This window comes from Ailuropoda melanoleuca, chromosome 8 (genome assembly GCF_002007445.2).
Source record: "Ailuropoda melanoleuca isolate Jingjing chromosome 8, ASM200744v2, whole genome shotgun sequence".
In the NCBI taxonomy this organism is placed as follows: Eukaryota; Metazoa; Chordata; class Mammalia; order Carnivora; family Ursidae; genus Ailuropoda; species Ailuropoda melanoleuca.
Window position 1 is genome coordinate 96,545,351 of NC_048225.1, and position 15,329 is coordinate 96,560,679.

Consider the following 15,329-nt stretch of genomic DNA (forward strand, 5'->3'; position numbering starts at 1 on the left):
ACTATGGACTCCTGGAAACAAACTGAGGGCTTCAGAGGGGAGGGGAGTGGGGGATTGGGATAGGCTGGTGATGGGTAGTAAGGAGGGCACGTATTGCATGGTGCACTGGGTGTTATACGCAAGTAATGAATCATGGAACATTGCATCAAAAACTAGGGTTGTACTGTATGGTGACTAACATAATAAAAAATATTATAAAAAAAGAAATCGGAGACAGAATGAACAAAACTTATTCATGCAGTGGATTTTGGTTGCTTCCTTTCTTAAAGTTAGTGGTGAGGAAAAGAAAGGAAGCAGTAGGGAGCCTCAGGATTCAAAATGAATGATGGTGTTATTTATTGAAATAAAAAAAAATATGGGGGATAAATTTGGAGCAGGGGGTTAAGCATTCAAGGATGAGAGAAATGGGGGTATGTGGCAGGCTGAATACTGGCCCCCCAAAGATATCCACATCCTAATTCCCAGGCCAGTGACTAGGTTATCTTCCGTGGCAAGAGGGGTTTTGCAGATGTGATTAAATTAAGGATTTTGAGATGGGAGATGATCCTGGATTATCTGGGTGAGCAGTGTAATCACAGGGGGCCTTATGGAGGGAGGCAGCAGATCAGAGTGGGAGAAGGTAGGAATTGAAGGCAAGACTAGGGACTTGCTGCCGTGAGCCAAGGAATGACAGCCACCTCTAGAGGCTGGAAGAGGCAAGGGACAGATTCTCTCCTGGACCTTTCAGAATGAACCAGTCCTGCCAATACCTCGGTTTTAGCCCTGTTAAGACTCATTTTGGACTTGTGACCTCCAGGCTTATAAAAGAATAAATCTGAGTCATTTTTTGGCTACAAGGTAACTTGTTACAATAGGAAACATATGAGAGAAAGGGTAACTTGAGCAAGGGAGAGTGTCAAAAGACTTATTATTTATTTATTTACAACGGAGCAAGACTTGAGTACAAGACAGATGGATTTTTAGTGAGAGCTAAGGAGGCATGGGAATGTTCTAGGAAAAGATTGGGAATATAGTTTGATTATGAAACTGGACTTCCAGAAAAGTCAAACAATAGGCCCTTTGAAAAGGAAATGGGTGGAAGAGAGTCAAAATCTCAAGAACTGATGGTACTGTTAAGTGAGAACATGTAGAATAAATAAGAAGATCAGGATGGAAACATTTGGTTGTGGTTCATGGTTTTAATATTTTTGTGTACGGTGGACCCCTTTACTTCTCTGGTCAAGCCTATGGACCCCTTCTCAGAATTAATTTTTTAATGCTTAAAATAGAGTACCTAGGATTACAAAGGAAACAGATGCTACTGAAATTTAGTTCTAGCCATGAACCTTTGGAGGTCTGTGGCCCCTAAGGACCCCATATTTATTTATTTTTTGACCCCAGATTTAAAAATTAGTTAAAACAAGAGTCAGTTGTGTATAAAGCAAGAGTTGGAATATGTCGTGTGGAGAGTGGAGAATTGCAAATGTCACGTGCTGTAGGGGGGTGGGTGAGAAGGTATCATAGCAGGTATTTCGGTAAATGTGTTAGCCCTTTTCTCCTCCATGCAGAGCTGTGATTCATGGTGGGGAAAAGATGCTCAAGGTGGGAAACTACTCCTCCTCTCCTCAGTGCAGTTTCACTACTGGAGACCACAGTCCAGCAGACAACTACCACTCAGCACGTATAGCCTCAGCTCACACAAACATGCTAGAATACGGTTTTACTCCATTTTCTTCATTACCCTCATACCCAAGTGTCAGCTCCTATCCTCACTAGTGGAGAAAGGGCAGTGCCTCAAAGGCCAGGTGCATTTCTCATTTTCCAGCACGTTTCATGAGGCTCCCTCTCAAGGCTATTGCAAGAAATATTTACTTTGATCATATCTTTTATCACATCTCTTTAATTTGTCCAATACCAATCTCTCAAGGATCTGATATTGTCCTTTTAAGTTATTCTTCACAGAGCAGTGGAAGGAGAAGGCAGAGCATAGTAGGCCGAGGAAAAGGGAATGGAGGATCCAACTCCCCAGCCCCACATCACATGCTATCAGAACACACACTCATTACTACTTCTTTTTGCATTGATCTCCTGACATTTGCTTTCTCCCATCATTCCTTGGAAGTCTTGTTCCTGGCTCACAGTGACATTTGCTGCTATTACCCCTGTCACAGTCCCCGGGCTCACAGAAGCTAAGTGAGCTAAGGGAACTATACAGGCTGGAGCTGGGTATTTGGGTGAGGTGACGGGGGGGAAGGGAGAGGAGGATGAATAAGTTACCCTGTGATGTTTTCATCATCTGCTAAGGGAAGGAAGGAGAATAGAGATGAAAGTAGGATGGAATAGATGGCTTGAGGTGAACAACCAGATTAATTTAGGGGAATAAAAACAGCACTGATTATAAATGAATAAAAGATACTGAACAGCATCCCACTCCTGGGTATGTATCCAATGTCTTGAAGAGCTATTTGCACACCATTATTCATAGCAGCATTAAACACAACAGCCAAGGAAGTACAAACAAGCTACGTGACCATTGGCAGGTGAATGAACTAAATATGGTCTATATATGCAGTGACGTATTATTCATCCTGAAAAAGGAAGGAAATCCTTCCACATGCTACAACATGGAGGAAGCTTGAGGACGTTATGCTAAGTGATATAAACCAGTCACAGGACAAACACTGCATGATTCCACATACATGAGGTATCTAAAGCAGTTCATAGAAAGTAGAATGGTTTGCTGGGTGGGGGCTGGAGGGAGAGGGGAATGTAGAGTTACTGTTTAATGGATATAGCATTTCAACTTTGTAAGATGAAAAAGTTCTGGAAATCTGTTGGACAACAATGTGAATATACCTAACACTTCTTTTTTTTTTTTTTTAAGATTTTATTTATTTATTTGACAGAGATAGAGACAGCCAGCGAGAGAGGGAACAGGGAGAGTGGGAGAGGAAGAAGCAGGCTCACAGCAGAGGAGCCCGATGTGGGGCTCGATCCCACAACGCCGGGATCACGCCCTGAGCCGAAGGCAGACGCTTAACCGCTGTGCCACCCAGGCGCCCCTATACCTAACACTTCTGTATGGACACTTAAAAATGGTTCAGGTGGTAAATTTTATGTTCTATATATATTTAAAAAACTCAAAAATGTCAAACAGAATAGTCTAGGAGAAGATGGTGAGAGAAATTTGTGATAGTCAGTGGGCAAGATTTTATTTTCTCAATAGTATAAATGCTAGAACAAGGAAAATTGGCAGCTGGATTTCAAGGGTGCTGGGAGAGGGCTGGGGAAAGGTGTTGGCTGGACAAATAGAAAAGCTTAAGGATGAGTTTATGGGTTGAGAATTGGCTAAAACAACAAAGTGGTGAGATCCAGAATGCATAAATGTTAAATCAGGAACTCTAACAACCTTAACTAAATGAAATTAAAATAACATAAAAGTAAAAACCCTAAGAGTTCATTGACTCTAGGAGAAAAAAAACATTAGGCGAGTGTTTTTGTTAAAAGATAAAATTTATTTGAGTGACTACTATACACATTTTTAAAGGAACCAAAGCTCTGATAGAACTGCCAAGGAAATATTCAAAGCCTGAATTTGTACACCAAAACCATACAATTAAAACTTGACTCCCATGATGAAAAAACAAATTGTGCAAATTGTAATTACTGATTAGGGAAAGACAAAATATATATTGTGGAAAAAAAAACCCTCAAACCAAGTGGAAATAAAAGTGAAATGTTTAACCATATGAGAGCGAAATGCTACAATTAAAATAAAGTTAGACCTATCAACAAAAGTATGCCTCTCATAACCACATGAAATGCTCTCTACTTCACTTAAATAATTAAAACCACACTATGACCAGAAGTATATGATAACAGTAAGTATGCTGATCGCAAAAGGAGAGTTGAGATAGGAGGACAGCTCTTTCTAGTGCCTTCCTTAAAGTGGTGATACTTTCGGAGTTATGTGTTTATAGCTATATCCTGGTGCTAGGCACATCGAAGGTGAGGCTTCAGAAAGTTCTTGAAAGCATGTGGCGGTGAAACTGGGCTCCCATCTTTATTATCAAGCCAACTTTCCTTGTTCTGCTTGAGAAAAAGTGCATATGGGACGTTATAGCTTATGAAGTCATCTCACTGATGTTGAGACGATACACATAGACTTGCTGAGATTAAAATGGTTTCTTCCCAACCGACGTTCAGCTGGATCCAGACAAGAAGGCACACTGAAATAGAGAATGTCTGTTCAGGAAGTAGCATGAAGAGCAGGGGCGCAACTCAAAATTTAAATAACAAGAATGTTCATGTTCTCTATGTACCAACTCTAAGTCCGTAACCCATAGAGTGTCGAGACTCTTAGAAGCTATTGTTCTATTAAGAGGCCCCTTTCTTCAGATAACATGATCTGAAGGCAATAATAAAGCTTCTATTGATAAATATGAAAAAAAATAAATGAGGGAAAAATCGAAGCAAGCGTTGTATTCTTATTCACGCATCCATTCAACAAATATTTATGTACTAACCTTACTTCAGACCCCAAGTGGTTTGGGTTTAGACATCACTCTGGCCTGGTCTCCCCTGTTCCTTTCGCTTTTCCATGACTCCCCAGCACCAGGTGATCTTTTCTTCCTCAGCTACCACAGCAGTTTTTCTGTATCTTGTTTGTAGTACTTATTCTTACACTATGACAGGTATATGTCTATTTTTTCGGTACTAAAATGAGCTCCAGGAGGGCAGAGGTGGTATCTTTATATTTTATAGACTATGCAGGAGAAAGCAGTGTAAAGGCAGATTTGAGTTTGAATTCAAACCTATTATTGATTCTGTGACTGTGGCCAATAGGTTAGGTTTGGTTTTCTCATCTTGGATGTTATATGTTCACCTCAGATTAATACCTTTCACCGTGGTAGTGAGGCCTAACTGAGGTAAGGCAGGAGAGATGCTCAGCACAATTCCTGGGCATGGCAGACCTCCAGGTGCTCACCCCCACTCCTTCTGGGGACCTCAGAGGGACACTTCATGTTGCCTGTCAAGTTTTCTATACTCATCATTCAATCTTCAACCCCCATGGTGACTCTTTAGTGCCTTCTCCTTTCTCCTTAAATTCCTATCATCTCCTTTCCCAATTTTCCTCTCAGGTGACTGTTTTGCTTTCTAGCCACTGAGTAAATAGAATGGTCAGAAGAGAACTTCCACGCATGCATTTGACATCACGGCTCCCCACCAGCCATTGTCTACACCCGCATCTTCTGTCTTCTCTCCTGTTAAGGAGGCCACATTCCGATCTAAGCTCTGCCCCCCAGCTGGAGCATTTGATCCCCTCCATTCTTGCTTACCCATATGTTGCTCCAGCGATTCTTCTTTTTCGTTCCTGTCATCATTTTCTCCCTCCTGCTAGATCATTCCCATCAGCAATTGGAAATGGCGGCCTGGCTGTTGTTTCCCCATTCTTAATGAATAGTTCTTTTGACCTTATTTCTTAGTCTTGCCATGTGTTCCCTCTATCTGTGCCTCTGTAGAAAACCTCCTTGAAAGAGGTGTCTATAGTTGAGATCTCCAATTTATCTCCTTTCATTCTCTTTTAACCTGACTTCAATCAGGAGTTTGCCTCCTTTCTCTTCACCAAAATGGTTCTTGTCAAGTTCACCAACAAATTCTGTGCCACTGCACACCGTGGTCAGTATTCACTACTGCTCTTGTTCCATCAGCAGCATTTGACAGAGTTGATCACCCCCTCCTCCTTAAACTTCTTCCTTCACATGAGTTCTACCACACCAGGCTCTTGGGCATTTTCCCTGTATCAGAGGCTGCATCTTTACCCCTTGGTTGGTTCCCTCTCATACTCCATGGCTCCTGACATGGAAGGACCCAAGACCTGGCACATGGACATTTTCCCTAGCCCTTCTCATCGCCTTGCTCATCTTAGTTGATCTCAGTATTACATACATCCATATGCTGACAAGGCCCATATCTAGGTCTTAAGCCTGGACCTATTCTCTGAAATAGACTTGTACACCCAGCTGCCTTCTTGATACTTCTCCTTGGATGCTTATTACATATCTCATTTCTAACATCTCCAAAGTGAAACTCCTGGTTTTTCTCCCTAATCCTGCCTTTTCACATTGTCAGTCATTCTAATTAATGATAATTCCATCCTTCTGGTCAGCAGGCTGAAAAACCCTGCCATCATCACTGCTTCCTGCCTTACAAACTGTCAGCAAAACCCTCTTGTCACTATCTTAAAAATACATGCAGCAGCTGGCCTCTTCTCGTCAGCCTGCTGATAGCCACTCACAGCTTCTTACCTAGATGATTGTGATTAAGTCCTCATTGGCTCCCTAGCTCCCACCTCTGGCCTCCTACACTCAATTCTTCACACAGCAGTTAAGGTGATCATTCTCTTCTCTGCCTAAAACCCTCCATTGGTTTCCATCTCAGAATACACACCAAGCTCATTACAATGACCTAGCATACTCTATATGATGAACCTCCCACCCTCCTCCCCTTACCTCTCTGACTTCAACCTGACCTCTCTCTCCCTTGGTCAGACCATACTAGGCCACATTGTTCTCCTTGCTGTGCCTCCAGCACAGCAGGCACACACCACCTTATGGTCTCTTCACCTGCTATTCTTTCTTTCTGGAATGTTCTTCCACCACCAGGAAAGCTAGCTCCTTCCTTCCTTCTAGTCTTTGCTCAAATGCCATTTTCTTAGTGAGGACTTCTCTTCCAGCTACCCTGCTCTAGCTCCTTTTCCTGCTTGATTTCTCTTCAAAATACTTATCACCTTTTTTATTTTATTCTTAATTATTATGATATGTATTTAGTATTTGTCGAATGGACAAATGAATTTAAAAAAAAACCAGGGGCATTAATTGGCAATATGAAGTAGATAAGTTAGCAATTTCGGTGCATGATTACTAAAGACATGTGCAATAGAATCATACATATTTAGCACTGTGAAAATTGATAAATAGAAATTGAGGACATGTTGACATAGAAATGAATAAAAATATTTCAACTTCATTAGATACCAGTTTGTCTTCTGATTAGCTTGCTGGGTTGTATGGATCAACAGAATATACTTCCTGTGTTTCTAAATGAAGATCTCCTTCTTTAGGGATTTGATTTGTATAATAATTGCTAAATGGAAGAAGAAAAAAGTAAACTCTTTACTCATTGGCCATGATTACTACAAACATGTCACAATTGTTGTTTTCCATAATTCCCATCACATGATAAATACTTTTCATGAATGATTCATTTTGTTGTCCTAAGTAGTATATGAGATAACCACTATAACCCCTATTATTTGGAAGGGCCCATAAAAATAATGGACTAGGATGCCAAGTGTCCAAGTCAGAAGTTGATACTAGGTAGCTTTACCTCAGATCCAAGACCTTCAATGACTTATAACCATGACCCTGAGTTTGAAAAATAAATCAAAAAGAAGCTTTTATTTTAGGATATGGCCACAAATGTACCTCTTTGGGGACTTAGTCTTCCAATCTAACTTAAAGGGAAATCTTTATATTTGATGTTAAATTCAGAGTCCTTACATAGCCTTATAGCACTAAAAGCTTGAAATAATTTTTAAGAGGACAATTTTAACTTTACTCTTTGAAAGCCCATATGCTTTACTGTGCTTCTAAAACGACTTAGCCAAAATTGGCAAAAGACAATAAAATGCAATTACACTATCATGTAGAACTCTGAAATAAGGTATTACAAAATTACTGATGAAGAAAGATTTCTGGTAAGGGTACTTAGAGCAGGTCGCTTAATACCATATACAAGAGGTCGGCTTATAGGTACATTATAAGCGGTGTATGTTAAGAGTGGTGTCTCTCAAATATTTGGGTGGCTTCTAAAAATATTTTGTTACTTAGACAAAATTTCTAAGTGATCAATTACTCATCTCATTTACAGAAAGTGTTTAAGGTAGCTCAAATGTCTGTATCAACTATCAGAAAATAAATTGAAGTGAGTTACAAATTGGAGATAAAACAAGTGAGTAAAGCTTAGGAATGTAGCTTAACATACACGTTAGGTTTATATCAATGAAGACGCTTAAATATAGTATTTGATATAATCATATTCATAAACTTAATCTGCCAGGAACATCAAATTATTTGAGCTTATAGGTATTCCTATAGTTTGTCAATTTTCCTACATGTGTAATCCTCTGATAACAAACTTAGTAGCGTGAAGGAAAGAGATAGAGACCACATTTCCTATTTATTTAAATTTCTAATAACTCAGCTAAAATTATCTTCTGACTTCCTGTGAGGAAAGCCATGTAAATGACATCCCTATTTTCTTTTCCTTAAAACCTTTTCTCTTGAATTTTGTGAAACTCCTCCTTCCTAATTCTCCTCCTACCTCCAACTGTTCCTTCCGCTCCTCCCTTTTAAACATTACTGTCCTTCTGAGACCTGTTCTCATCCCTATTCTTACCTTTTTCGTTCTTCTGGGTCCCATGGCTTCCAGTGTGAGTTAAATGTCACCTACCTTAGTCCAGGCCCCTCTCTTGAGTCCTACATTGTGGGTCGCCCAAAGTAATAGGGAAGAAATGAACTCATCTTTCTCCACAAAATTGCCCCTCTCCTCTTTTGGTGAACCACTGGATCCATTCCACGTGAGTCATTCTTTTTGCCCCTTCTCCCCGCATTTGGCAAGTCACTAAGTCCTGGAAATCTTCTCTTCTTAATAGTGAAGATACCTCTCGATCCCCACCACTGCTGTTTTAGTTGAAAACCCAGTCTTGTCCCTCCTGTTGAAAATGCCTATCTGAACATATTATTACCTTGCTTAAGATCCTACAGGATAAACCCCAACTCCTTGTCATGGCATGCAAGGCTTTTGATGATCTAGCCCCTGCCCATTTTTCTAGATTCCCCAGTGGCTGCTAAATGAAACATTAGTTCCATGGGATAGGAAAGTATTAAAGGAGAAAAAGAGTTCTGTGGTACAGCAGTTTGGGGAACTCTGGTTTAAAAATAAAATTAGGGGAGCCTGGGTGGCTCAGTCGTTAAGCGTCTGCCTTCGGCTCAGGGCGTGATCCTGGCATTATGGGATCGAGCCCCACATCAGGCTCCTCCACTGGGAGCCTGCTTCTTCCTCTCCCACTCCCCCTGCTTGTGTTCCCTCTCTCGCTGGCTGTCTCTATCTCTGTCAAATGAATAAATAAAAAAAAATAAAAATAAAAATAAAATTAAACAGTCTTCTTTATTGTAGGACTTTAAATATGTTCTTGGTCACTGTGAGTCTTCATGAGAAAAATATAGCATGTAGTACTTCCCAATCTTATCTGGTCATAGAACACCCTTTTTTCCTGAAGTCATTCGCAAAACAAGGGTTATGTGGTACGTCTCCTGGTCAACACTACAGTCTAAAGTATATCACAATTGTAGACTCTTCTAAGACCCTTGTATTATAAGAACTACACAAGTAATTTGACACAGCCATGATGGTACCTGTGACCCGTGGTGCCCAGGCCTGACGGGCTTAGAACAAACTCTCAGGTTCACAGGTGCCATCATTACATAGTTTCAATGTAACCCCTTCATGTCTAATGTCTACACCAGGAAATTTACAACTGTAAACAATGTACCAGATGGCACTGATGGCACGATCCAGGTGACTTGGCATGTTAAAGTAATTTTGCTGGCGTTTATGGGTGACATGACTTGATCATCTCCCACTGGGAGTTACCAGAGACTTGGTAAAGCATCACCCGATAATCCTAACACTAGCACGTACAGAAATTTAAGAACCTAAGCAAAACCACACTGAGATACCACCTTACGCCAGTTAGAATGGCAAAAATTGACAAGGCAGGAAAAAACAAATGTTGGAGAGGATGTGGAGAAAGGGGATCCCTCCTACATTGTTGGTGGGAATGCAAGTTGGTACAGCCACTCTGGAAAACAGTGTGGAGGTCCCTTAAAAAGTTAAAAATTGAACTACCCTATGACCCAGCCATTGCACTACTGGGTGTTTACCCCAAAGATACAGACGTAGTAAAGAGAAGGGCCATATGCACCCCAATGTTCATAGCTGCATTGTCCACAATAGCCAAATCATGGAAGGAGCCGAGATGCCCTTCAACAGATGACTGGATTAAGAAGCTGTGGTCCATATATACAATGGAATATTACTCAGCTATCAGAAAGAACGAATTCTCAACATTTGCTGCAACATGGACGGCACTGGAGGAGATAATGCTAAGTGAAATAAGTCAAGCAGAGAAAGACAATTATCATATGATTTCTCTCATCTATGGAACATAAGAACTAGGATGATCGGTAGGGGAAGAAAGGGATAAAGAAAAGGGGGGTAATCAGAAGGGGGAATGAAACATGAGAGACTATGGACTCTGAGAAACAAACTGAGGGCTTCAGAGGGGAGGGGGTGGAGGAATGGGATAGGCTGGTGATGGGTTAAGGAGGGCACGTATTGCATGGTGCACTGGGTGTTATACACAACTAATGAATCATCGAACTTTACATCAAAAAAAAGGTATATCTTATTTCTGCATAATAAAACATGATATAACAAAACATAGAAACCTAGTAATATACTTAAGTAGTCATGAAAACAACAACCAAATGAGAGAAAAGTTTACTTCAACACATAGAAAGGCCTTGAATGTTTCTGAACGGGAACACATTACAGAAAAGATGTCAGCTTCTCACAGACTAATCTATAGACTTAAATGCAATCACAACATATATTTTTTGGAAATGCCAAATGATCTAAAAATTACCTGGTAAGAATAAACAGAAGAGAAGAGAAAGGAAAATCCTAAAAAATTATAGTAAAGGAATTCTTGACCTACCATATATTATAACAGTAGAAAGCTATGTTAATTAAACACAAAGTAATTTGTGATGGAAAGACAAACCAATACAGCAGGAAAAGAAGTCCAGAAACACAACATATCAGAATATATTAATTATTTGACATATGGTCAAGTTAGAACAAACTTTCTGGAGTCATTTGGCAATATTGGTTAGGCATCTTAAATGTTCATACTCTTACCCTTAGTAATTCAAGACATTTATGCTACAGAAATAAATAGATGTGGAAAAAGGTTTATTCGAAGGTATTTCTTGTATCTTTATTATCAAAATAAATGTGGAAGCACCTAAAATTTCCACAATACAGAAATACAGAGAACAATATACTATTATATAACTAAAAAGAAAACTAAACATAAAAATAGAAGAGACAAAAGCCAAATTTAAAAAATTAAAGCAGGGGGCTATCCTGTCAAAATTTCAGTTAAAAGGAGATAAAGAGAAAGAATAGATCAGATAGGAATATACCAATATATCTACAGTTGTTACCATTGGGATTTTAAAAGTTTTGATTTTCTAGATTTTTAAATATATATCATCTGAATAAACATCATTCAAATAAAATAAGTGCTTGATATTTTTTAAGTCCTCACAGAGAGGGCTTCCTTCTATATGGCACAAGATCCCTTACTCCACACTACAATATTTATATCATATGACTTGTGCTTCTGAGTTCAGTTTCAGGCAAGAAGCCAAAACCTTTTGTGCCCTTTGGTCAAGCATGCATTGAACTTACCGTTCTCTGTGTTTTAATATTGTGCATAAGGTGACACCAATCAAGAATACAAGAAGTACTGAACCTGCAGAAAGACCTAGAAAACAAAACAGCAAGTATCAAATGCCAGAAAATTGTGACCTATATTGTTTTGAAGTGATTGTGGGGCTACTCCCAGTGGTGGGGAAATTGTTATGGGACTTTATACTTATCCTTTGTTAGCCATATAAATGTTAAATTACTAAATAATCATACTTGGGCTTATGTTCTTTTCTGATTCAATCCAGTCCACATTTAATCTAAAGCACCAAGCATTTGACCACAGGGCTCCAGTCAAGTTTCTGTTGAGCTCTTCCGTCCCTTTCAGCTTTATCAGTAATATTCTCGTTACTGGGGTGATATTAGGAGCTCAGGACACAAGGATCCCACAACTTGGCATGACAACATTTAACTCTCAGTTGGAAAATCTATTTTGCTGTTGCAGAATAAGTCAGCCTGTTTCATAGTACCAAATCATGCAAAAGATCAAAAGTTAATATAAACTCAACTTTCAATTGAAAAACTGGGAATAGCTGGCTTTTTAAATCATTTATTCAACTCTATCCAGAAGTGTCAGTTTGTAACATGAACTGCATATTAAAAGAACTTTAAGACACCAAAAAGGATAATTTCCTAGGAGTTAAAGTGAACAATAAAAATAACAGGCAGGATATAGGGCCTCAAATTTGATATATATATTTCTTATAAAACATCATTAGAAATTTAATTCAAATATTTAAGAAAACTTACCACTAAGAAGAGGAGCAAGTGAGGCTAAGGAGAATACAAAATCACAAAAATATTAGTCTAGTTGCATACTTCAGTGCAGCCCAAAGTCCCATGGTAATATCCCCAAAGACAATACTCAGCTCCTTTCTCTCAAAATCTACTTAAAAAGATGTATGGGGACCCTGGATTGTATGCACTCTTCCTTCATTTTTTATGTAACAATTCACTGGACGTTTAAAAACATAGCACTGTAAGTTAGGGTAGCTCACGAATGAAAAAAGCCAATGTACTCCACTTTATAATCAGAGATTTCTCAGGTTAGAATGCAAGTAGTAACTATTACAACAGGTCGTTCACCATATTTTTTGGAGGTCCCTGTCAAATTGGTAAGTACATATAACTCAAGGTTCAGCAAGGGAAGTCTCAGTAATAACTCTTTTCAAAATACAAGGTTGTTGGTTCTGTATCTTGTAAATTAGTACTCCTCTCCCTTTATTTTCCTCTTTACTTCCCCCATCCTCAGGAAGTTTTGGTTTTTCCAGAATAGGCCACTAACTTCAAATTCGTCTGTTACTGTAGCACTGGTCACAGACCCCATCAGTTTAAAACCTAGAAGTCCCTAACATTGACTGATACGCCTCACTCTTCTCTTCTCTCCAGTGAGACAAGCATGAGCCCCAGGCAAGGAAGCCTTTCATAGTTACCTGGTGATTTGCAGACAGCCAGGGGTGGGTTCCATCCTTGATCATCCTGACACTGGCTCTGGGGACTGCCTTCCAGGGTATACCCCTCTTCACACTCCAAAGTGACGATTGCACCATACTGATACATTTTCCCAGGCTCCAGCCCCCTCTGGATTCCATTCATATACTCTGGGGAGCTACAGTTTACCTCTGAAATGAAAGAAAGCTAATGGAAGCTGGGTCATATTTTAGCCTTTTCTCAAGGAAGTAGGTACTTCCTTAAATGGAAAGGTTTAGGAAACCAACTCAGTTCATTCTCAGTAAGGAAAGCCTCACTGTGATAACACAAAAGGACATCCTAGGCGGGGTCTTTCTGTATCAACCATCCATCTCAATTACCTCTAGGTAATTTAAGCCAGATTCTTTTCCTTCTTTGTGCTTTAGTTTCTAAACTACTAGTGTTGGGTAATTTTAATGGCCTCTTAGAGAATGGGTAATATCAAGAATTCTGAATGACTGTTTCACCGGCTCCACTGTTACTCTATAATTGTCCATATGTGAATGTACTTCCTCATTTCTTCTTTAGTCTCACAGCATAGGGGGCAATAGTGGTAGATTCTGGATTTGAATCATGACTGTAGGACTTCCCCAGCTGCGTGACTTTGGGTAGGTTACAAATCTCTCCATTCTACAGAGACCTCGTCTGTCATATAGGAATAATAAAGACACCAACTTCATCTGGATCTCAGGAAGATGAATGAGATAGTGCATGTAAAATATTGTGTGCAGTTTCTGGCATTTAGTAAAAGGTACTCGACAAATATTAGATACTAACTCACTAACCCTATTTCATATGCATTGTTTATGTTAATGAAAATGAAATTCTGAAGCTTTTATTTTAAAAATACCCATAATTCCACCACCCCTTAGAGGAAATATACTGACAGATCATTGGGCTTTTTGTCAATATTTTGTCAAATGCACACTTGTCATAACTACAACCACAGGTAAATTCAACCTGCACTTCAGTTGTTTAATTTGTATAAGTACTTCAATGTTCTATATTTAAAGGGCTGCATAAGTGGTCACTCCCCAGATAAGCTACACCCTAAGTCATTTTTTCTTATTTTGTGGTATTTAGACTAATTAAGGTATTCATCCAATTGAATCAATCCAATTAAATGCATTTAATTAAATGATCCAATTAATGCATTTATTTAACTATTTTATTTTTTTTTAAAGATTTTATTTATTTATTTCACAGAGAGAGACAGCCAGCAAGAGAGGGAACACAAGCAGGGGGAGTGGGAGAAGAAGAAGCAGGCTCTGAGCAGAGGAGCCTGATGTGGGGGCTCGATCCCATAATGCCAGGATCACGCCCTGAGCCAAAGGCAGATGCTTAACGACTGAGCCACCCAGGCGCCCCTATTTAACTATTTTAAGTTGAAAGTTCCTAACTGAATATCTATTTGGGAGAAATTAGATTTAAAAACAGGAGAATAACAGACACCATACCTTTACAATAAGGGGCAGATTGGCTCCAGATTCCATCATGTGTGCAAAGGAGGAGTGCCTCTCCCACAAGCAGGTAGCCTTGGTCACAGCTGTACAGGATTGACATTCCAGGAGCAAATCGAACTATATCTCCAGCAGTATGATTCCCATTGGGTATCTTAAGTGGAGGTTGACATCCTAAGAAAGCTTAGACACCAATAAAAAAGGATCTTTAATTTAGCACGGATCTGTGCTATCACTATCTGTGGGTGACAGCAATACTGAAAGAAGGTAGAACACAAGCCAACTAATTGGTATCTAGAACTATTCATTCCACCTAAACCAAGTAGCACTGGACAGAAATTTGCATTGCCTGCATATGGGATCTGAAGAATAATGTCAAAAGTAACATTATGAAATGTCAATGATCATGGCCCATGATTGTAATCTATCAGCTAATAGCATTCTTTTCTTTTCCCTTTAAATAGCTAAGAGGCTGTAGTTTAAGGGTCTCACACTCAAATGCCTTCAGGAACCAGGAACTGAAGCCACCAGATAGGACAAATCAGAGAGTATCTGTCACAAAATGGCAGCCATTGCCTGGTTCAAGTTATAGGTGTCTTGCAGGAAACCAAAGGGGGCCCTCACTGAATGTATTAGACATTCAGTGTTTATCTTCAGTGCTGTGCAGATGGGTTTCATTTAGGATGAGACTACTGTGCTAGCCAAAGAAAACCATTCTGGTGAGCTAAATTCAGTTCTTGGGGCACTGATTGGCAGGCTCTGTTGTAGATAGTTCCTGACAGGAATCAAACTGCCAAATGA

At 39.5% G+C, this 15,329-nt stretch overlaps 1 protein-coding gene across 7 annotated transcripts in view; it reads right to left on the reverse strand.

Moving 5' to 3' along the window:
* Positions 1–3,473: 3,473 nt before the first annotated feature.
* CR2 (complement C3d receptor 2) overlaps positions 3,474–15,329 on the reverse strand; it is a 34,549-nt gene continuing 22,693 nt past the window's right edge. For all 7 annotated transcript variants that reach the window (XM_034666936.1, XM_034666934.1, XM_034666935.1 and 4 more), the window contains 6 exons: positions 14,526–14,711; positions 13,032–13,220; positions 12,349–12,372; positions 11,581–11,656; positions 7,017–7,125; positions 3,474–4,208 (listed from right to left, as the gene is read on the reverse strand). In XM_034666936.1, coding sequence (XP_034522827.1) covers positions 7,032–7,125; positions 11,581–11,656; positions 12,349–12,372; positions 13,032–13,220; positions 14,526–14,711 — 569 coding nt within the window. In that variant the 3' untranslated portion in view covers positions 3,474–4,208; positions 7,017–7,031. The remainder of the gene's footprint in view (positions 4,209–7,016; positions 7,126–11,580; positions 11,657–12,348; positions 12,373–13,031; positions 13,221–14,525; positions 14,712–15,329) is intronic.